This window comes from Phymastichus coffea, unplaced genomic scaffold, assembly GCF_024137745.1.
Source record: "Phymastichus coffea isolate CEN01 unplaced genomic scaffold, Cenicafe_Pcof_1.1 PCOF00001, whole genome shotgun sequence".
In the NCBI taxonomy this organism is placed as follows: Eukaryota; Metazoa; Arthropoda; class Insecta; order Hymenoptera; family Eulophidae; genus Phymastichus; species Phymastichus coffea.
Window position 1 is genome coordinate 9,782,741 of NW_026706812.1, and position 23,604 is coordinate 9,806,344.

Sequence of the window (23,604 nt, forward strand, 5' to 3'; positions counted from 1 at the left end):
AATGTCAGCACGAGCCAACAGTGCTTAACTTATAAGAGGGATAACATTGTTCATTTTATTTCACGGAATTGCGACAATAAGACCTCCGTCTCCAAACTATTAGAGAAAATCGGAGCGATAGATCTACGGAACGTGAAGAATCAGAAGCCCAAAATTGGACAGATTTTAACAACCGAATACAAAAACAAATATATCTTCTCAATTATCGTTAAGGACAAGTACCACGACTCCACTAGTATAGAAGCCATTAAAATAGGGTTAATAAACTTAAAAAAATTGCTCCTGCAGAAAAAACTGAACAGTTTTCGTATAGCCCGGAGAGGAGATTATACTGATGACTTAGGGCCCGGACTATTAACCGAAATATTAATAAGAATATTCGAAAACAGTCCTGTAAAGGTTACAATTTGCTATGGTAAATCCATTATACCCCCAGAGAACGAAAGAAAAGAGATTATCCGAACTTTACATGATAGTCTTGTTGGAGGACATAAGGGAGTCAATTAAACTTATCAAAAGATAAGGGCCCGGTATCACTGGGCTGGACTACGCAATGATGTGCTGGATTACGTCAGAAGGTGCCCGAGATGCCTCGAGAAAAAAATTGATCGGCATAAAACAAAAGAACCAATGTTAATTACAGATACGCCGATAGAGGCGTTTGATAAAGTATCAATTGATACTGTAGGGAAGCTACGGACCACCCCTGGTGGAAACTCCCACCTGCTAACGATGCAATGTAATTTGACTAAATACTTAATTGTAGTACCGATAAAGGACCTTAAAGCAACCACTATTGCTGACGCGCTAGTCAGACACCTAATATGCCAATTCGGTGCCCCTAGAGCAATATTGTCAGATCGAGGTACCAGTTTCCTGTCGGAAATTGTAGAATCACTTCTACACCTATTCAAAATCCATCATTTAACCACTTCCGGTTATAGGCCTCAGACCAATGGGTCACTCGAAAGGAGCCATGTGCTCTTGATAGACTTTATACGTATATATTCAGAGCGCTTTGACGATTGGGACCGTTTGACGCCGTTCGCGGTTTTCACTTATAATACTAGTATTCATAAAGCAACCGGTTACACCCCGTTCGAATTAGTATATGGACGAATTGCTAGGTTCCCAATGAAAATACCGCGAGAAGAAAAATTACGAACGTATAACCAATATTTGAAAGATCTTATTTTACGTCTTACCGAATTAAAGATAGCGGCCGGCGAAAATCAAATACGTGAGAAAATCAAATCAAAAGGGCGGTATGACAGACATTCTAACGCATTCAATGGGAAGGTAGGAGACTATGCATGGGTCCTAAATGAACCACGAATAGGAAAGGCCGATAGTTACTACAAACGACCTTTGAAAATCATCGAAATTTTAAATCGAAAAAATATTTTATTAGAATTTCCGAATGGAAAGAAAGTACGCAAGCACGTGGATAAGCTAAAATTGAAACATTGACTATATGCTATTTAAATTCTACCCTTTAAGGCCATAAATCTACACTTACTATCTCGTACCTTACAGAAAAAAAAAGTTCTTCCTTTCCAACATGCAAAACTTTCTCCTTCTTCTCCTATGCTCTTTACTCGCATTATCTATTGCGGACCCCCAAGCTTACACGATAGAAAATTTGAGCCAAAATCCAGGATTATATTATGAAAGATTGGACCCCATAAGGATAAAAAGAGCAGATTGTAAAGTATACCTTACGGTTGATACGAAGTACTTCTTGGCAAGGACCACCATAATACATGACTTTCATATATTGCTTGGGAATTGCACCAAACACCTAGATGGAATTACGTGTAACAACCTATTAAATAAAGATATTTTGGATATAAAAGAGCTCACGCTTCAACAGTTACAAACGGAAATTACTGAATCAATCGGAAACATGGGAAACATCCAGCCACCCAGAGTTCGGGGGCCCGGAAGCATCAGGAACAAAAGATTAATACCATTTGGAGGGATAGGAAGTTTAAGCCACAGTTTGTTTGAATTAGTAACTGTGGACGAAACGAATAAAATAGACGCGAACATCGATCAATTATACCAAGACCAGAAATCATTAATCAACCTCTTTAACAAAAGGACACACATTATTACCACGGGAATAAACAGATTATTCAAAATGATAGACATACATGGTGACAAAATCTTCCAGCTTGGAACCCAGATGCAGCAAAAATTTGAAAAATTAGAAAATGAAAACGCACGCTTAGAATATATGATCTCTGTACAATCTTTTGGAAGAATGTTGGAATCTAGATTAGATTATTTCATTAAAGGCTCAGAAAGATTCCTAGAAATTCTCCGCGCATTAAAAGAAGGAAAAGTGCACCCAGATTTAATAAACACTGATGTGCTGCACCAAATAGTTAATGATATCAAACATACTGTAACGGACCTTGATTTTCCTATTCCAACGGAGCATCTCAGAGTGGAAGAAATAGTTAGAATTTCGAAAATCGATGCATCGCATCGCGAAAGAAGGACATATATAGCAGTGCACTTGCCCCTTGTGGACAGAGATTACTATAATTTATATAGATTGCATTCTATATTAGTACCACAATTATCGATCTCTAAAAAGGGGTCAGCATACATAAAATATAATTACCCTTACTTAGCCTTGAGCTCAGATCAAAAACAGTATATGCAAATGGACCATCAATCTCTATTAGATTGCACTCGAACTCACTACACCTTTGTATGTTCAGTAAAAGGACCCCTTCTAGATGTTAATCTGCATAAGAACTGTGAATTAGGAATGCTAATACAACCATCCGCCCATGAATTGTACCATTGTGATATAGTACTGAAAAGTCAGGAAACGACACAATGGAATTATATTTCGATGGACGGATCGTGGATTTTCTCTGCTCATCAACTGGACACTATACGAATCGCTTGCCCGGACCGAATGGGCCAGATGATCCACATACAAGGGCTAGGGATACTCAAAATCGCCCCAGGCTGTATTGGATACTCGAGTGACGCGACTCTGTTAACAGAAGCAAAAAGGAATGACACGAACATTTACCTATATAAACCAGATTTGAACCTCAACTTAACGACTCTATACCCTACCGTACATCACTTATTCGATTCAGATATAAAATTAGAAAAATGGGTCCCGCAATCCGGAATGTGGACTAGCCAGGAAAAAGCCTTAAATGATATTATGGAGAAGGCAGAAACTATAAGTCAACACAATAAAATTACTACCTACCAATCCGGACTGATCTACGGAGGACTAAGTATCAATATTATTATGATAATGTTACTAATTGCACTTGCGTATAGATGGTGCACTAACTGCACATGGACCTCGCATAGCACCAAAACTCACAAATCACTCGACGCTCGTAAATCTAACCGAGACTCTATAGCAAGAACCACATCAATTTTCCAAAGTCTAAAAATGACTAGGACCAGGAAGAATTCTAAACGTACGGATGAACCAAGACAATCTAGTGTTCATACGTTAAGCGACAATTCATTGGACCAAAACGAAACAAAATCAAAAGCATCATCTGCACCGAAACCTAACCCCCAAAAACGACACGACAATACCCTTGCACTGCAGACCCAAATCGCAGAATTAATTTAATGACTATTAACATATTTATATGATCAACTCACGATTTGTTTCAGAAAAAAAAAAGGGAAGAAGAAAACACGACATGAGTGAAGTAATCAATAATATGGTACAAGAACCTAAAACTATAAAAATTCTTTATCCAGACCACCTGCCATTAAATGGACTTCTATGCATATTGGAACAGATCGGACCAGTTCAGGAGTTTCATGTACTAAAAAAAAGGGCCAATAACTGCGTAAAGGTTGTGTTATGTAAATTCGTCCAGGTCGAACATGCTATAATAGCTATGAGGACTAAATCATGGACCCCTGACCTAATAACTAAAGATTCGCCGCACACAAAAAGGACCAGAGTTTTTAGAAAATCTTCACCAAGACCGCTTGATAACACACGCTTATTCTGCAGACGTCCGTGGAGTATCGAAGAAAATCGAAGAGAAGTAGCCTTTTTCGAGCATTTCGTAGAATTCGGACCCTTACTGTATCATAAAGTATTGAAGGATAAGTCTGGATCATTGGCTCTGGGATATGTCCAATACTACAATGCGACTGACGCAGACAGAGCAGTAAAAGGTTGTGACCCAATATATGGCGCAGAATTCGCGCAATTACAGAAACGGCGTTGGAATCAGGACTACGAAACCAAACACCATTGGTTATGCGACGAACAAATAGAGGTTACGATTTACGCAGACCATGACAAGACTTGCACGTGGCAACATCAGAAAAGGATAAGAGAGAAAAAGGCTAACGAACGTTACCCAAAATCAGAAGTTAGAAGACCATTGTCAAACCTTATAGTTATAAACACGAACAATACCACGATTGATCCTGAATCCAAGCACGTGAAATCCAATGACCAAGCTGATACTCCAACTGAGGATGAAATAAACATAAACATTGACCAAGAGCGAGAATATTTAGAAACTTATGTATAAAATGGGGAAAAAAGGAGAAAGCTGATTACACTAAAATATAAATATAAATCTATTCAAAAAAAAAAAAAAAAAAAAATGAACTTTTTGTAGCTTAAAGGAAATTCTTTCAAACCAAGTGTGATCACCTTTGTCACTTTTATTAATCTTAGTTATACGCGCGCCGACGATTAAATAATATCTTGAATAATTGCATGTTTGTAGCTACTACCCGTGAACTAATTGTAAAACCCCGTTTAACGCTTCTCGTAGTACATCCCTCTTCCGATTTATCTACATTTTATCATTTATCTCTCTAAAGGACCATACTTAAAATTTTCAGAAAGACCTTTAACATGGACCCATGGCTCAGATATGACGTTGAGCCAATGCTTAACGAAAACTATGGTCTTACAATGATATACATGGACCCGAACAGGAAAGCGGAAGCAATGTGGCTCGCTTGCCAATATGGACCCTTAGAAAAGATGATTGACGTGGCGATTCCCGAGAAATTCAGGGAAAGCATAGGATGCACAATCTTTTACTTTGCGGACCCCACTCATGCTCTGGAAGCAATCGAGCACTTATTCAACAATCGGAAACCGTTTTCCAAGGAAATTCTGGGACTGGAAGAGGACTTACCGACCTATTATCACCTTGAGAAGGTAATATTTGACAGCAACGACCTCTCGGAAGCCGCTAATGAACCAGAGTTATCTGATGACGAGGATGGGCAAAACACCGGCGTGAGTAGTGCCGCCCTGGTCCCCCAACAAAAAAATCTTGGTCCTAAACACAATCGCCTAAATAGGATTCACTGCTTATTACACTATAATTGGACCGAAGTAATGGCAAATAAGACCTTACTAAAGTCTGGCCCTATGGATTACATAAAGTACGTCCCGATGCGGAATGGCAACGGTTTAATGGGGTTCGCCGCATTTATCCATACCTCCGACGCGGAAAGGGTGGTCGCGAATAAGCTTGGCCACCATTTGAAAGCCAGACTTATTCGCCCCAGAATCGTAAAATACGGCGAAAACGTGTTGGACCTCTACGAAAAGCACGATCTCTGCGGCCACTGGATTACCTCTAACGAACGTGGCAAGCACGTGTTACTCTGCGATATACAGATTGGAAGTAACCTAAGAAAACACCACTTCTGCGGCAGGTCCATAGAATTGAGAGAATGGGACCAGCACCTAAAGGGCTGTAGTATGAAGAATGTTGATTATGTCAGTAACGTAAAAGAACAGACATTAGTCGACCTCGCTGAACCTACAGAATCAGCAGCAAGGACCAACGATACGGCGCAGGACATCTCGGATGATTTAGCACGGATAATAATCTAGGACCAGGTTATTCCCTTGTTAAATACATGTACACACCCCCACCCCCCTCTTTATACGCTATCATCGATTATACTAATGGACTAGGAATAAAGGACCTTGTATATTTACTAATTTAGTCACTAATTTATTCCTTACCGACCTATTGCAGACCCTGTGGCTCTTGATACATTGCCGAGGACGGCAACGATTCTAAGGGGGGAGGGAGGGAAACAGCTTTTATTTGAAAATTTTTTGATAAAAAAATATTTTCACAATGAATTGTCAGAAGCCACCAAATATTTTGTGTCCAATAACTTCAAGTTGAAAATCTAGAGAACTTGAACAGCTAGGATTTTATTTTATACATATTTTGTACTGTAGCTCAATACAATTGATTCTCCCGTCGCCGATTTTGCATTCATTTTAGTTAAACCTATTTGCTTAAAAATTCTGGCTTTCATGCTTCATAGTTCTTTCACGCTTACTTACCTGCATACGTAACCGCGGCACTTCATTCAAATCTACTAAATATTTATTAACTAAAATATTTATTTTAATAAATCGCGAACCACATAGTAGCGCGATATTATTATTAGAAGTATTATTCGACGTATTAAAATATATATATATATATAAACTTATCTAACATACCGGCGTAAGTTCATTTAAGTCAATCGGCGAAGCCCCCCCCCTCCCTTTTTCCCGCCTGATTACTGCCGCCTGGCTCTCGCAAGGACGAACTTCGGATATTATCGGTGAAGACGCGATCCATTCGGTGACACGGTCGGGGTACCGTACTGAAGGGCTGGTCCACCCGAGTTAGGACCACTCGGAGCTAAAAACGGTCTAACACGCGCCAGTTTTGAAGAGACATCAAAACTGGCACGTAACACTCACGCACTATAATGAAATAATATATAATAAGGAAACAAATGATAGGTAACAGAAACAAAAAAATCAATTAGTTAAAGTTTAGTTAAATTTACGAATTCAATTATTTTATAGTTTCTCATAAACTTTACCAGACCTTTCTAGAAACTCCAATCTGGCTGGCTAAGACGAAGTAACATGTGAAAAATCATTTCACTTATATATTTCATAAAATTGTGTACAATAGTGTACCTAATTATTATATTCAACAATTGTATTAGAAATTCGAATAATTATGTTTATAGCTATATCGGTGATTATCCAGTGTAGAATATTCGGGTATCCCTTCAGAAATAAATGGAAACCATCAAAGAAAATCACCGAAAAACGTTTTTTTAAAAAAAGCAACATTAGATGATATAAATATGGAATAATCACTTTCATAGTTTACAATACTTTGTGATTGTTAAATTCAATAATTATTTTATAATTTACTAAAGAAATTTTTGGTATATTGGTCATCTGGTGGTAAAATTGGAATAGCTGATTCTAATAAGTCAATCGATGTTAATTGTTTAAAAACTGCTTCATTCTTATTAATGTCTTCTTGAAGTGTCGTTCTTTTCAGCGCAACAATAACGCAGTGCAAAGGATCTAATAACGATTCTTCGAATTTCCAAGCTTGTAAAGCATTGTTTATGTAAAGTGAAGTATTTGTAGTTATATTATCAATGCTTAAATCTGAATGGATATCGAAATTCAATTGACATAAATCAATCTTCAGTCCTAAGCCTACAGCTTTCACATAGCTTTCCTTCAAAGCCCAATTTCTACAAAACATTTTAATTTTTTCTTGTTCAGTCGTATTCAAAGTTCCGTTTATATTTTTCCACTCTAATAAAGAAAAGTTTCTACTCATTACTTGAAAGTATTCGTCGAGAGATTTTCTTCCATTATATTCAAGTTTCATAACATCTATTCCAATATCACTGTGATTATATTCACCAGCGAAAACCGTGAATGAACCATGATGAGAAACATTAAAACTTACTGATGGTAATTTTGAATTTTTGTCTTTATAAATGGGTTTACCGTTTACATCTCTTGAGATTTCTACTAAATTATATGGTACTCCAGTATATTCACTAAGACATTTTCTAATCATCAATCGACCAGCTAAAGAAGCTTTAATATCCTTTTTGAAAATAAATTTTCCAATGCGGTTTTTCTCTTCTTGTTGTAAACATGAAGACGCTAAAGTAAATTCTGTTTCTGTAGGTTCCCATCTTGATATGTTAAAGGCCCATCGTATACTCGACATGATTTTTCCAGTAATAATACCTCTTTAAAAATATCATATATATCTATAGGAAAAAATCTTTTCAACATGCACCTGTAACAAAAATGTTTTACAATAAAAACCTCATTTAATGTCTTAGAACATGTTTTATCTATAATATTTCATATTTATTAACAGAGATTAATTTATTACAGAAAAGTATCTGTTATTTAGTATCGATTTAACGTGATAAAAATAAAGGTTATATTATTAAAAACACAATGGAAAATATTAAAAATAGTGTTATTAAAAACAAATTATAGTAAAAGGTATAGTCTAAATAGTTTAAAAGGTAAGTGGTCACCTTCTTTGGTTTATAAGAAGAGTTCTTGACAAAAATTTTCACCTTATAAATTTTATTATCAATTCAATTCATTATCGATAAAGTAGACTAAAAAGTCTTTATAGTACATTCGTGCCAAAAGAAACCTGTTACTTGTATGCAAGCTGATAAAAATAATAACAAAAATGAAGGAAATTTAAAAAAAATAAAAATTCTAAGGTAACACGTTCGCTTTTTTAATTTTTGACTTCACAATTCACTTTTAAAAAAAAAATAGCCCAAATAACGTAGCATCCCTATTTATTTATAAAAGTGGGGGTACAGAAGGCACATTTGCTTCGTTGCGGAAGGCGTCAATGGGCTCTCATCTTCTGGCAATCTTGAGTACTGCAATTATGAGACAGGGAGAGAGTACAGGGATTATCGAGAATTATTCATCTACTAACATTCTTTATTCACTCTTATTATTCAATTACAATACTCCGATGCGGCTTTAAGTATTGGAGGAAAAGGCCGTACGAGCTCGTCTTTGCGAATGAACACTCCAGAGATAAAGTAAAATGGAAAAACTCCGAATAGGTAATAGTATATTTTCGTTAGATTTCTAAGTGCTGAATCGGAATCTGGCTTCATAATTGATCTACCTCTTAAGATTATTCAGATATCCTGAACTGAAATTGTATCAAATCATATGAATCAAACAGAATCAAAATGAGCAAGTGAATTAAATCACCATATTTTGCTATGAGGTTATGTAAATAAATTTTTTTCTAAAAACAAGCAGAGTCGTGACAAACAGGTATCCTTTTTTCACCAAGATATCATTAATTACAGTTGAGTACGTTAACCTTTAAAGCCCAGTTGCCTTAAGTTCCGACTACTGTAGCTGTAACCATATAACTCTTGACCCTTAAATCTCGATTATCTTAACACCCGACCCCTGTAACCTGTGATTTCAATGTTGTTTTAAAACTACTAAAACAATAAATATCAATCAATTACTATAAAAAGATATGACTAATCTAAAAATAGAATTTGAAGGGCCAGAAAATTGCTTTGTGATAGTTTTACTGATTTTTAGAAAAAAATATATTCACAGTTTTACATAATCTCAAACATAACAAATAACCATGATTTTTGCACTTTTAGATTAGGATATCTCGAGAACCTTAGGTGATGGATCAATTCTCAAGTCAAATTCGGATACAGCCCATTGAATACCTTCGGAAATATACTATCTTGATAATCTTGAAAAACTCCGTATTTGTCAAGCTTTCCAATCGCCATATTAAATCCGCTTTTGTGACGGGCGATACAATCAGCGGGATGGCCGGTGCTAAGACAGGGAGAGAGCTGCGGTTAGAATAGAAGAAAGAGAGAGCGAGAGAGGTAGTATCGCCGGGCGCGACCCGCACATGTGTGCGTAACTGTGCAAAGCTCGGCCATTTGAGGCCGATAGGAAGGGGTGAAAAAGAATACCATAAGAAGTACGAGCATGAGACAGTACTGATCTGATCAGCGACCGTGATTATAAAAAGAATTTAAGTTGCGTGAGACGAAGAAAGGAAGGTGAAGAATTGCTAAGGAAGAGTAAGTCGACACCAACCATCAGCTACTGGCTCTAGTAGCAGCATAAATCAGAGGAGCGAGAAGAGCCACGTCGGGTCAAACGATTAGCTAACGTTACTCTTAACAATGGTCTACAGCAGCAAGTAAGGCCGTGCTGAGGAGAAGCAGCGACAACTAATCGGGCTCGCCGATGGACAGCAACAACGACAGCAGCTCGCCGTACCATCATCAACCCTTCTCAGGTTAGGTGCCTCACTCTATTCTTGGTGTGCCCATTGTTTTATCTCTTTCCGCGAAAACCGATGAGATACCGACTACTAGGTATGAATACATTTGAGTTGCATGATACCCGTGCATCAATTACGGTTATTTGTGAGGTAACACTTAGTTTTCGGTGCGTGAATTCTCACGAAGACAGCACGCCCGGAATTTTTCTGATGCCTAGATTCGCATCGGAAACTTTGTAAGTGGCGAACCATAAAAATGCGAATAAAAGAAATGTCTATGAAAAGGACTGTTGTTATTGATGATTCCTGTCCTCTTTCTTTACAAAATAGTTGCGACTATCATGATTAATCAGCGAGTAGTTAAACAATATATATTTCAAGCCACCTCGTAGGGGATCCAGATGGCTTGAAACATACATAGGGATTTGCGCATGCTCACGCGTCGTGAAAGTCAACAACCAACCTGCCTCTAACCAAACCCCCATAAACCACCCTTACAGAACCACATGCAGGTTAACCCACCTAATCCTGTGACAATCAACTTTAATCGTTTGTTATTTCTTGAAATAATTGAATTTTACACCATAACCGAGTTATCCCAGCTGTATAACATACCTCTTATCCACCTACCCCTAACCTATCTAACCCCCCACCCTTATAAACCACCCTTACTGAAACACAAGCAGGCTAAACCTCCTAACCCTGGGAAACACGAGTTAAGTCGTTTGTTATTTCCTGAAATAATTTAATCCTATGCCTGAGCGAGCTACCTCAACTAACCAACCTGTCTCTAACCCACGAAACCACCATAAACCACCCTTACCCAATCAAATGTAGGCTAATAGACCTAACTTTGGGAGAATTGAGTTTATCAGTTGCTTTTTCTTCAAATAATTGATTTCTACACCGTACGTGGGGTATCCCATTTTTGTTTGATAAAATATATCTGTAGCTTAAACATAATTTATGACAAAAAAAATATGTTTAATGCATTTTATTTTAATAGTATCAAAATGGCGAGATATATCTCTTAAAAATAAATACGAGAATAACACGAGGTCTACTTATCATTTATAGATCTATACATATATATTTACATTCGTATGTAGATACATAAATATATTTACGTAAGAGCCATCGTACGCGATACTACATATATTTTGATTTTTCATAATAATTTTCATCTTTTTCTTTTTTTTATTTACTGGTAAATTAAAATGTATCATTCAACAAATTCCTTACAGAAATGATAATCATCGAAAAAGTGTTTGAAACAGAATTACACCAACCAACATTTTTATATGCTTGTACTTTGCAATGTATATTGCAAGAATCACCAAAGCTAAAATCAACAGGGTTATCTGTTTTAGCTGGTTTTTCAGCAATGTAGCCGCTTTTATACCAAGCGTATTTAAAAATATTTGTATATCTTGGTGAAGAAAGCTGGTTATGGACAAGAGACTGTATTTTTATAATGTTATTTCTTAAATGAAGATTTATTTCATAGTCCATCAAAATTACTTGATCTGATAAACGTCGAACGAAGTTTTTCCAGATACGAAATGTTCCCTGTCGTTCCTGTGGAAATTTTTTTTAACAACTTTGTTATATTAACAATTTTGTTTATCGGCATCGTTTTCCTTACAGTTTTATCGCAATGTCCACTCCAAGAGTCGAGTAAAAGTACAGATTGAGGTCCAACATTTGGGTAAAAAACTTCTTTCAACAAAATATTAAAACGATCTAAAATAAAAAAATGTCAAACTTTTTTTATGTCATTGCATTATAATAAACAAAAATATACTAACTTGTCGTTAATTTTCCAGATTTAGATGCTTCCACATGCACATTTTCTGGTCTAAATAATGAAGATTCCACTATGGGACCGAATTAACCACTTTTTTCTTTTAATACTATAAAAAGTGGTGATAAAAGTTTTCCGGTTGCTCATATAGTTGGCTGAATTGTATAACTGTGCGTTGTCGATGAAACCGACTGTACCAGACATTGCACCTGCTTTTCTCCTTCAACTGCTAATGTTCTTCCCGAGTGCATTTCTAATTGGAAACCACTCTAATCTGAATTATAAAAGTTTGCAATGCCGATTTCTGCTATACATGATTTAACATCAGCTACAAAAACACCAGCATTAGTTTGTAGTTCTTCTTTACTTTCTAATGTTTTTTTGGTGATAAATTTACTTATTTTTCTAGATACTATTCTATGAGCTTTTTTAAATTTTAGTAACCAATTTTGAGAAGCTTTAAATCTTATATCTTCATGGCCAACAATTTTTTGAGCTTGCAATGCCCATTTCCGTACATCTCGATTATGCACTATCGTACCAGCTGCAATAGCGGCTTTTAAATTATCAAACGTGTATGGCAAATTTGCGCTATTTTTTCTCGGTAAGTTCCATTTTTATTAATTGTTTTCGCCCAACGTTTAAGTTGACTTATAGATGAAACTTTTTTCAATCTATGTTGTACAGTATCCAGTTTTAAGTTTTTATTTTTTCCGCTTCTCTAAAATTCTACGGCTCTTTGTTTATAGTTGTTACATCTTGAGACGTAAAAATTTCTTCATTTTGATTTCATCAGCAATCGATTGAAAACGAAATAATGTATAAACAACGAACGGCATCTTTACGAAATACAAACTCAGCGAAATTAAAAGATGAGTAGTCCGAAAATTGAGGCGCACGACGCTTTGATTTTCTGATTACTCAACACATTAATACGGGCCGAAAAGTCAATGTCCAAACAGAGACTCGACTTTTCGGCAGTTGATTCGCGACGCGCGACTACTCAATAGCACTAAAAAAAATTGTTAAAGTTCTTACGAGCTGATTCGCGATGCGCGACGGCCGAATAACTTACAATTTATCTATTGTTATTTTTGAGAAATCATTTCTGTCCCTTGAATAAATAAATAATTACTTGAATCGAGTGTTCGTGCATCATTACCTACCGACCTCACATATACTTCATCGAGATAGAGCTAAGCAGCCAATTTAACTCGACAATAATAAACCCAGGTAAATTCCTGTCACAATAATAATTATTAACAAATGAATGATCATACATATTCGAAAATCACACGTCACGGCTACGTAGTCGCGATATAACAATTGGTTCCGGTACTAAATGGGCGTTTATTTTATATAAAATAACATCCTAGATGAAATCACATTTTAATGAGTAACAAAAACCTCTCTAGCCCTATTGAAGCAAAACGACTCATGCGGCTTCAGGTAAAAAATAAACCAGAGTTGAAAAGTGATATAGTGCAACCGAGCACATCTGTTATAGATCCTTTCAAACGATCAAGGAAATTGGTACACTCTTCTCCTAAAGGAATTACTAGGAAAAATACGGAAAAAGCATTAAATAATATAGTAACATCTAACGAAAGCACGGGACAAGAAGTATTTAATACGTTGGACGTAAACAACTCTGTAGAAAATCCACTTAAACGATTAACACAAAATTTTGAACACTTAAATTCATTATTATATTTGGACTTTACTCTTGATCGGAATTACGAATTTTCATTTAATAATAACGAATATACACAGATATTGGTGGTATTTGTAACGAAGAGAGTATTTGCAAATACGCGAAACGTACAATAGATACGAACGGAACGGACAGACAAGTAGCATTCTATAATCCAATCATTCAAATAAATAACATTGAACAAGTCGATAACGACGGTGTAGAAATAGGCAACAAAATGATGCAACCGTTGCGTTTACCGCTTAAATACGTTGCAGATTTAGTTCCAAAGTTCGATGGAAAAAATATGACAACTAATGAATATATTGAAAAATTGAAACAGATAAAAACAATTGTTTCTGAGTTAGATGAACCAAGTTTAATATCAATTCTAAAAATTAAATTGGGCGGAGAAGTTTACAAAGCATTAGTGAACATCAAAATTGATAAGATAAATGATTATATCAAAGTGATAAGGCAGCTATTTCCCTCCTTTGACAATATTCATAGTTTATATGGGAAATATACGGAAATCATCCAAAAACCAAATGAACCCGTTTTAGCATATGCAAACCGTTTACAGGAAATAGTTTTGCAAATTAAAGAAATGAAAAAGTTAGAAACAGACGTAACTGACGAAGATTTCAAAACGTTTGAAACAGTATTAAATGCTGACGCGTTAAAAATTTTTAAACAAGGTCTACAAGATATTCATTTAGAATTAGGAAATCACATTAATTTGGGTACTGCTTTACAAGACGCTATTGAAATTGAAACAAACTTAAAAAAACAAAGATTGTTGAGGGGTGATATCGCTAGTCCTTTTCATAGTAATGTAGACTCGGTTAATACTTCGGCAAATGTTACTCACATATACAATTGTCAAATTTGTCAGGACTATAACCATGAAGCTTTATTTTGATACAAAGGAGCTTGTGTATATTGTAAAAACAAAGATCACCTGTCAAACAATTGTAAAATTGTAAATAAAAAGATCGAATTGATATGTAAATTCTGTAATGCTCAGGGGCATTCTATAGACGGTTGCAAATTTAACAGAGTCAAAGAAAATCATTGTCAATATTGTCAGGTGATGGGTCATACGGTTACACAATGCCCATTTATTATTGACTTTGAAGTATGTTGGAAATGTAAGGAAAGCGGACACGCCCCACCCAACTGTTCAAAATCTTTCAAATCAGCCAATTTTTGCGCTGCTTGCGACAGCAGCGACCACACGATACGCAATTGCCCGAATGTGACATGCAGGCGTTGCAATGAAATCGGTCACTCAGTAAAATATTGCCCAAACGCGGACGAAATGAAAGAATGTAGATTTGCAATGTGTACAATCTGTAAGGAAAAAGGTCATGAAGCCAATAATTGTGAATTGGCAAGAATCCTGGTTAGCTATAGTAAGAACAATAGAAGTAACGATAATAAAATTAGTTCAAATACAAATTTTAGTGACGATAGACGTAGAAATGGAAATTTTAGTCACGATAACGGACCTTCACGATTCAATAATTTTGGGAAAAGAAATAATAACACTAAGTGCGATTATTGCCACATGAAAAATCATGTAATTGAAAATTGTTTGAAATTGATAGCTTTAGAAAGAAATGCAAAAACTACTAGTATTTGTACTTATTGCAAGGAATCAGGTCATAAAGTCATAGGTCATGTCCAATTATAAAATCACTAGAAAATAACCAAGAAAAATTTTGTACAATTTGTAAACGCACTGATCATACAGAATCGAGTTGTTTCAGATATATCAGGGAAACGAATAGATTCTTCCGAACATGAGTGCGCGGAGGAAATAAATAAAAAGTCAATCGCTGCAGAATTAGGAGACGAAATAACGACAACACGAAAAATGGACATTGATGACCAAAATGAAACTCACGCATTAAATTTAACAAGACAATATGAGTCGCAAACCAAAACGGAAAAAAATAATAAAGTATGCCTCCGAAATGACAAACAAAAGAAACTCTATAATGAATGTAATGGCAATATAGAACTTACAAGTATCATTGAAACTAAAATGCCAATGTATTTCCTAAAGTTAAAAAATTTGTTACAATACATACAGGTACCGAATCCGTTTTCGGGTATTAATTTTAATTTACTTATATATAGCCGAGCTCAAATCAATATCATAAAAAGCGATTGTATACCATCAAACGCTATTTTGGACTCAGAAAAAATTTCATTATCCGGTATTACTGATCAAGCAATTCAAACATTAGGTTTGATAAAAATAACAATTAATGGGTTGTTAATTGATTTTCATATTGTACCAAGAGATTTTTCAATCCCTTATGACGGTATTCTTGGCATACCTGTTCTGAAAGAAAATAAGTTAAGATTAGATGAAGGTTATTTGGAAATAAGTAGTAAGAAAATAAAACTTGTATCAATACCGTTGACTCAAATGAACTCAATCGTTTTTACCGAAAACAAATAGAAAGAGGAATCAAGGATAACAAAAAACAAAAGGGATTTTTAAGTAAAATTTTACATGGCATTAATTAGGAAAATAAAACGAAAAAGATAAACAGTATGAAGAATTGAAAATCTTTGAGGAAAATAACAAATCTTATCCACTAGAAAGGGAAAATATACTAGAGGACCCCGAATCTGTTACATTTTCTTGCACAACAACAACGGATAAAATAAATAACGAAACAATGACTGTAAAGGATTTAAAAGTAGAACGCGAGATCAAAAGTTGTAAAACTCATTACTAATACCCATTTCTTCCAAGGGAATAACGAATTTGGAAGCTGAATTAGAGGAAGACCCTTTGAAAATTGAACATATGATTACTGATATAAATGTAGCAATGAGTACTGATGAAATGACTAACACAAAGGATGATTATGCAGACAATTATGATTATAAACAATTTATATCGGTTATAAAAGAAAATACGAGGTGTGATCAAAAAGTAAGGTGAATTTTGAAATTTAGTGGGCTACATCCGTTCGATCTTCGACTTTTTTATTTGGTTATGTCGGTACACTCGTCTAGAACATACGTTCCAAATTTCAGCTTTGTAGTATGTTTGGTTTGTTTGTGAGAGGCATCAAGGTTAGAAGTGTTTTGCGTGCTCCACGATTTGCTGCTGTCTAAAAACACGGATCAAAGAGTTTGCATTAAATTTTGTGTGAAAAATAGAATCAAATGTTCCAAAACACTTGAAATGCTGAAAGTGGCATACGGTGAGTCTACTTTAAGCCAAAAAAATGTTTACAAGTGGTATAAACTCTTCCAAGAAGGCCGAGAAGACACCGACGACGAACCTCGTTCTGGACGCCCCAGCACATCAACAACTGATGAGAATGTTGAAGAAGTGAAGAAAATAGTGTTGGGAAATCGTCGAATTACCATTAGAGAAATTGCTGATGATATTGGCATCTCATTTGGTTCGTGCCAATCAATTTTGACGAGTGTTTTAGACATGAGACGTGTGTTAGCGAAGTTTGTTCCGAAATTGCTCAATTTCGACCAAAAGAAACGTCGCATGAGCATCGTCCAAGAGCTACTGAATGACGTCAACGATGATCCAGATTTACTCAACAGAGTTATAACAGGTGACGAAACATGGGTATACAGTTGTGACGTCGAGACTAAGACGCAATCGTCCCAGTGGAGGCATTCTGGATCACCAAGACCAAAAAAAGCACGCCAAGTTCGATCAAATGTAAAGGTTTTGCTTACAGTTTTCTTTGACTGCAGGGGCGTGGTGCATCATGAGTTCTTGCCACAGGGTAGAACAGTAAATAAGGAATATTACCCGCAAGTTATGCGCAATTTGCGCGAAGCAATCCCCCAGAAACGTCCGAATTTGTGGAAAAATAAAAATTGGCTTTTGCACCATGATAACGCCCCTGCTCACATATCGTTGCTTGTGCGCGAATTTTTGGCTAAAACCAACACAGTAACGATGCCACAGGCACCGTATTCCCCAGATCTGGCCCCCTGTGACTTCTTCTTGTTCCCAAAACTGAAGAGGCCCATGAAAGGACGGCGTTTTACCACGATTGAGGAGATAAAGACGGCATCGAAGGATGAACTAAACAAGATCACAAAAAATGATTTTTTGAAATGCTTTGAGGATTGGAAAAAGCGTTGGCACAAGTGTATTATATCTGAGGGGGATTACTTTGGAGGAGATAAAATAAAAATTGATGAATAAATAAATATTCTTGAGAAAAATAAAAATTCACCTTACTTTTTGATCACACCTCGTATAGGAATAGAATTCCTTTCGGAAAATACTGTTTCAGAAGAAATTCAAACATATCAATATTTATCTTTTGACTTAGAAAACTTTCCAAACAGTATTGAACTAACGGAAAATATAGACTTCAATGTCAATGAAAATGAAATTGTATACGCGGGTAGTATAAATTTTTTAGGAGAGGAACAAAAAAAATTGAAGGAAATCAATTAAGTCACAAGGAAAGAGTATTAGAAAAAATAAATTTGACAGTCTTAGTCGGAAACAACAATAAGAAAATGAAAGAATTTATTGAGGAAAACGAAGATGTATTTTGGGCCGATGGCGACAGATTAGGTACATGTAATATAGAACAACATGAAATTAATTTAACAGACAACAAACCGATTTACGTCAAACAATTTCCCTTGCCACACAAATTACGAAATATTGCTATTGAAGAAGTAAAATCATTAATATCTAATAATTTAATAAGGAAATCGAAAAGTGCTTTCAATGCACCAACATGGGTAGTGAAGAAAAAGAGCTTAGCAGACGGAAAAGCTAGATGGCGATTAGTAATTGACTACAGGAAATTGAATGAAAAAACTGTTCCTGACCCATATCTAATTCCAAACATAACAGAAATATTTGATTAACTCGGGAAAACAAAATTTTATCATGTTGTCGATCTAAAATCCGGCTTCCATCAGGTGGCAATGCACCCGAAAGATATTTTCAAAATAGCGTTTAGCATACATCCATTAGGAAGATTTGAATTACTCGTTTTACCATTCGGATTAGTAAACTTGCCTAGAACATTTCAAAGAATTCTTAATACAATTTTGGGGGACTTAATCGCTAATACATGTTTTGTTTTATTGACGATATAATCGTCTTTGGAGAAACAGTGGATGAGGTCAATAATCGTTTTTTCGAAATAGCTCAAAAACTAAGAGAAGCTAACCTAAAACTTGAACCTCAAAAATGCGAATGGCTCAAAACAGAAGTATCCTTTTTGGGACATATTATCAGTGAATATGGTATTAATCCAGATAAAAAAAAAGTACAAGCTGTTGAAGCTTTTCCAACACCGACAATTACGAAAAACGTTAGAGAATTCTTAGGACTATGCAATTATTATAGACGTTTTATTCCAAATTTTGCAAAACCATTAACTATACTCTTACATAAAAACACAAAATTTTTCTGGAACAATGAACAACAGGAAGCTTTAAATAAATTTAAAAAACTACTATGCGAAGCACCTATCCTACAATATCTACAATTTAACAAACCTTACATCGTTAGAACAGACGCATCGAATCATAGTTTGGGCGCGGTCCTTTCCCAGGGAGAATTAGGGTACGATAGACCCATCGCATACGCTTCAAGGGTTTTGAACAAAACAGAACAGAATTATATGACTTATGAAAGAGAGGCTCTTGCAATAATTTTCGCTATTAAAACATTTAGAACGTACTTATTCGGAAATAAATTTACGGTAGTAACGGACCACAAACCTCTACTTTCATTAAAGTTGTCTGATAATAATAGTAGAGTACACAAATGGCGACTAAAACTAGTTGATTACGATTTTAACATAAGTTATCGCCCAGGCAAAGAAAACGGTCCAGCTGGCTGTTTATCGCGGATTGCGGTAGAACCAAAAATTTGTGTTATGACACGAGCACAAAGAAAAAGAACCTTAGACGAGGTTGTACAGACAAAATCATTAAATATTGAAAAAAAGGAACAAATTACAAATCACGAATGCATTCAGAAAAAGAGCAAACGGAAACATACTCGTACATACAAATCCAACAATATAGATAAAAAATGTATCAAAAATAGTAGCATTAATAATGATTATAATAGAGGTCATGTCATTTATTATAAAAGTTCTATACAACTTCGTAATGATAACATTATCTATTTAGTCTCTGAAAAACATGAGGGGCTGGACAGAAATACGAGTAACATACCTGCAGAGAAAAATTTAAAAATAAGCAAAAATTTATCCAGTAATAATTTGGAAACATTAAACTACGGTAAGCGAAAAATATTTGTTTTGTGTCTGAACATTGCCACAGCGACGGAAACAGTAAAACAAAATTTAGCCGAATTGTTCAAAAATTTGAAAAAACTTCTATTACAAAATAAAATCTCTATGCTGAGTATTTCAAAAAATATTGACATAAGAAACATACAATGGTCAGAAATAGAAGAAATCATAAATGATACTTTCATAGGAACTAACATCAAGACTATTGTTTGTATGAATCACGTTGAATATATATGTGAGTTAGACCAGAGGAATGAAATTTTTGAAATATATCATTCTTCGAAATTGGGAGGTCATTCGGGAGTGAATCGAACTTACAATAGAATTAAAGATAAATATTGTTGGGAAAACCTAAAGAATGACATACAAAAGAGAATTTTCATGTGTATAGAATGTTAAAGAAACAAATTAAAACGTAAACCTACACGACAACCAATGATTATAACAGATACACTTTTCAAAACTTTTGATAAAGTTGCCATGGATATAATAGGGCCATTTCATATTACAAAAAGTAATAATCGGTACATACTTTCAATTCAAGACCAACTTTCTAAATTTATCACATTAGTAGCATTAAAAGACCAAACAGCAGAAGCTGTGCCAACAGCGAAGCTTTTATAAAAAGGTTTATTTGTACTTTCGGAACTCCAAAAATAGTACTAACGGACAGAGCACAAAACTTCAGAAGCAAGATGTTAAAGCAAATTGCCAAAAGATTTCATTTCGAAAAAATTGAAACAACGTCGTTTTCACCTCAATCTAATGGATTTGTCGAAAGGGCTAACCATCCGCTATGCAAATACATCAAACAATTTACATAAAAAAAATGTGATTGGGACGAACTCCTAGAGTTGGCCCAATTCAACTACAACACCAGCGTACACACTAGTCACAATTTCACACCACATGAATTAGTTTTTGCTTTTCCAGCTAAATTACCATCTAGTGTACCATTAAAAAAATCCGAACAATTACCAACTTTTAATGGATATCTAGAGAATTTAATAAAAAACATGAATATAATATCACACATGGCTAGAGAAAACCTAATAACCTCAAAACAAAAATCAAAAAATTATTATAACCGATTTACAAATCCAGTAAATTTTAAAATTGGAAATAAAGTATGGTTCATGAAAGAACCAAAACCGGAGAAATTAGAGAAAAATAAATATTCAGGACCTTTTGAAGTATTAAAAATAACTGAAAAAGGCAGTGTTGTAATCTTATTCTTTTTCCAGGAAACACTATGGTGCAACAATCAATGACTATCTTAATCATAATCACCTTCTTTTCAACAAGCAAAGGACTTATTGGCTTCAATTGCGGCTCAACGAACCCTACCATTACGACATACTCACTCTTGGATGCAGGGGAATGCAATTTTCAAGAAACTCAAGTAAATAGCACATAAGCCACTATCGAACTATTACAAAAAACGGAATTCAAATAAATGAAAATCATAGAATGTAAAATAGAAATAAGGCGAACAATTTTTCATTGTGGTATGTTTAGTCATTTAGGCCCAACCGAAAATGCAATCCAAGAATACATTTACGAAATATCACACGACAACTGTAAAACTATACATGAAACGGGTATTTTTAAATATGATAACGCACATACAATAGCCGACCTAAGGATTAACTTGACAAAAAGTGTATGTTTAGATCTAGCAGGAAACGTTAAGGGAAAAACTTGTTCAGGGGCAGCCTACGCCGACCGATTTGGTACGTGGAGCGATGTTCTCGTACAGGGACTTATAAAAATAACTTTGTTAGAAAGCTATGCAGCAGTCGAATTAAACAACGATAGATTAAAATTAAATTCGGGTACAGTATGTAAATTTTCGATCCAACATTGTATCGATATGGAAGGAGGTTACACCTTTTGGTCATTACTACCGCACGAGGACTGTTTCGAGAATCAATACGATATACTGTATAGAGGAACGTTCACTAAAATAAGCTCACCCGATCATGAAACCATTTTTAGCATAAGTACGAACGAAGTATTCTTTGCATTGTTAACTAGAGGGAACATGAGTTTTTGCAACAGAATCTTAATCACAACTGAACATCCAAAACTTTTTATATATGAACGAACGCAATTCAATATTTTGTACGACAATGATATTCAAACGAAGCAAGGGATACTTAGCTATGATCTATTCACGTATTTCAATAGCAAATTTGTGTATGTAGAGAAACATTTCAGGGTCGAAATAAAAAACTTCTATACAGGGTGGACCATTTTAATCGAAGCACCCAGAAATCTTTTTCCAGGTAAGGATGCGTGAAACATGTTTCAAACAGAAGTTGCTGGACTCCGAGAGGGACATAATCGGGTGACCTTAACTCTGATCTTGAGGCTCATTTTCAAGGTCATCCGAAGGTCAACTTTGTTTTTTTAAATAGAAACCCCCATTTTTGACCTCGGATTCAGAAAGAGTGGGAAATTCTACATTCAGATGACCTATTATACGTGGGGTCTGGGTGACCACCAAGGTCGCCCCCAACATCACGTAAAGTTCAATGTTATTTTTTTCTTAATCTTTCCACCTAACTAACCTAAGACCGGTGTGGTTTAGAGAAAAATGATGTAGACAAAAGTTGTTGCATTTTGAGAGGGGCATCTTGTGGTGATCTTAACTTCGACCTTGAGGGTCATTTTCGCACTCTCAGACAAGGTGAGTTAATGTGCTTCTAGCACATAGATAACAAGGCGTCGTTTAGCCAATCGAATAGGTATATTCAAGAGGGATTACAGGTTAAACGGCAGCCTGTTACAATAGCTATACGAGGTGTGTTCAAAAAGTAACGAGAATTTTTAAATTTCGCGGGTTTGGAGAGTCCGCTTGTATAAAATTTTTTTTTATTATGTTGGTACACATGCCCCTGAAGTAGGATAAAATTTTCAGCAATATTGATTGCTTACTTTTTAAGTGGCAGCCGCTAACGTTAGACGTGTTTTTCGAGCTCGGCGATTTTCGTTTGTGAAAAAAAATGGATCAAAGAATTTGTATTGAATTTTGCGTAAAAAATGAAATAAAGTGTAGTAAAGTTTGTCAAATGTTAACAAAGGCATATAGTGAGTCTGCTATGAGTAAAGCAAGGATTTATGAGTGGTATAAGCGTTTCCAATATGGCCACGAAAACGTTGAAGATGACGAACGACCCGGACGCCCAAGCACATCAACAACCGATGAAAACGTGAAAAAAGTGAAAGAAATGGTTATGAACGATCGCCGAATCACAATCAGAGAAGTCGCTGATGATGTTGGCATATCAGTTGGCTCTTGCCATCAAATTTTTTCGAATGTTTTGGGTATGAAACATGTGGCAGCAAAATTCGTTCCAAAATTGTTGAATTTCGAACAAAAACAGCGGCGAATGGAAGTTGCTCAGGAGTCGCTAAATGAAGTCAATAACGATGCAGAACTACTAAAACGTGTTATAACAGGTGACGAAACATGGGTTTACGGATATGATGTCGAAACTAAGGCTCAATCGTCCCAGTGGAGGCATTCTGGATCGCCAAGACCGAAAAAGGCTCGACAAGTACGGTCGAATGTGAAGGTTATGCTCACTGTGTTCTTCGATTTTAATGGCATAGTGCATTATGAATTCTTGCCACAAGGTCAAACAATCAATAAGC

General features: G+C 35.5%; 1 protein-coding gene across 4 annotated transcripts in view; it reads right to left on the bottom strand.

Annotated features, from left to right (window-relative positions):
- Positions 1–6,901: 6,901 nt before the first annotated feature.
- Positions 6,902–23,604, bottom strand: part of LOC131675342 (L-aminoadipate-semialdehyde dehydrogenase-phosphopantetheinyl transferase) — a 64,204-nt gene continuing 47,501 nt past the window's right edge. For all 4 annotated transcript variants that reach the window (XM_058954274.1, XM_058954290.1, XM_058954300.1 and 1 more), the window contains exon 2: positions 6,902–8,126. In XM_058954274.1, coding sequence (XP_058810257.1) covers positions 7,218–8,054 — 837 coding nt within the window. In that variant the 5' untranslated portion in view covers positions 8,055–8,126 and the 3' untranslated portion in view covers positions 6,902–7,217. The remainder of the gene's footprint in view (positions 8,127–23,604) is intronic.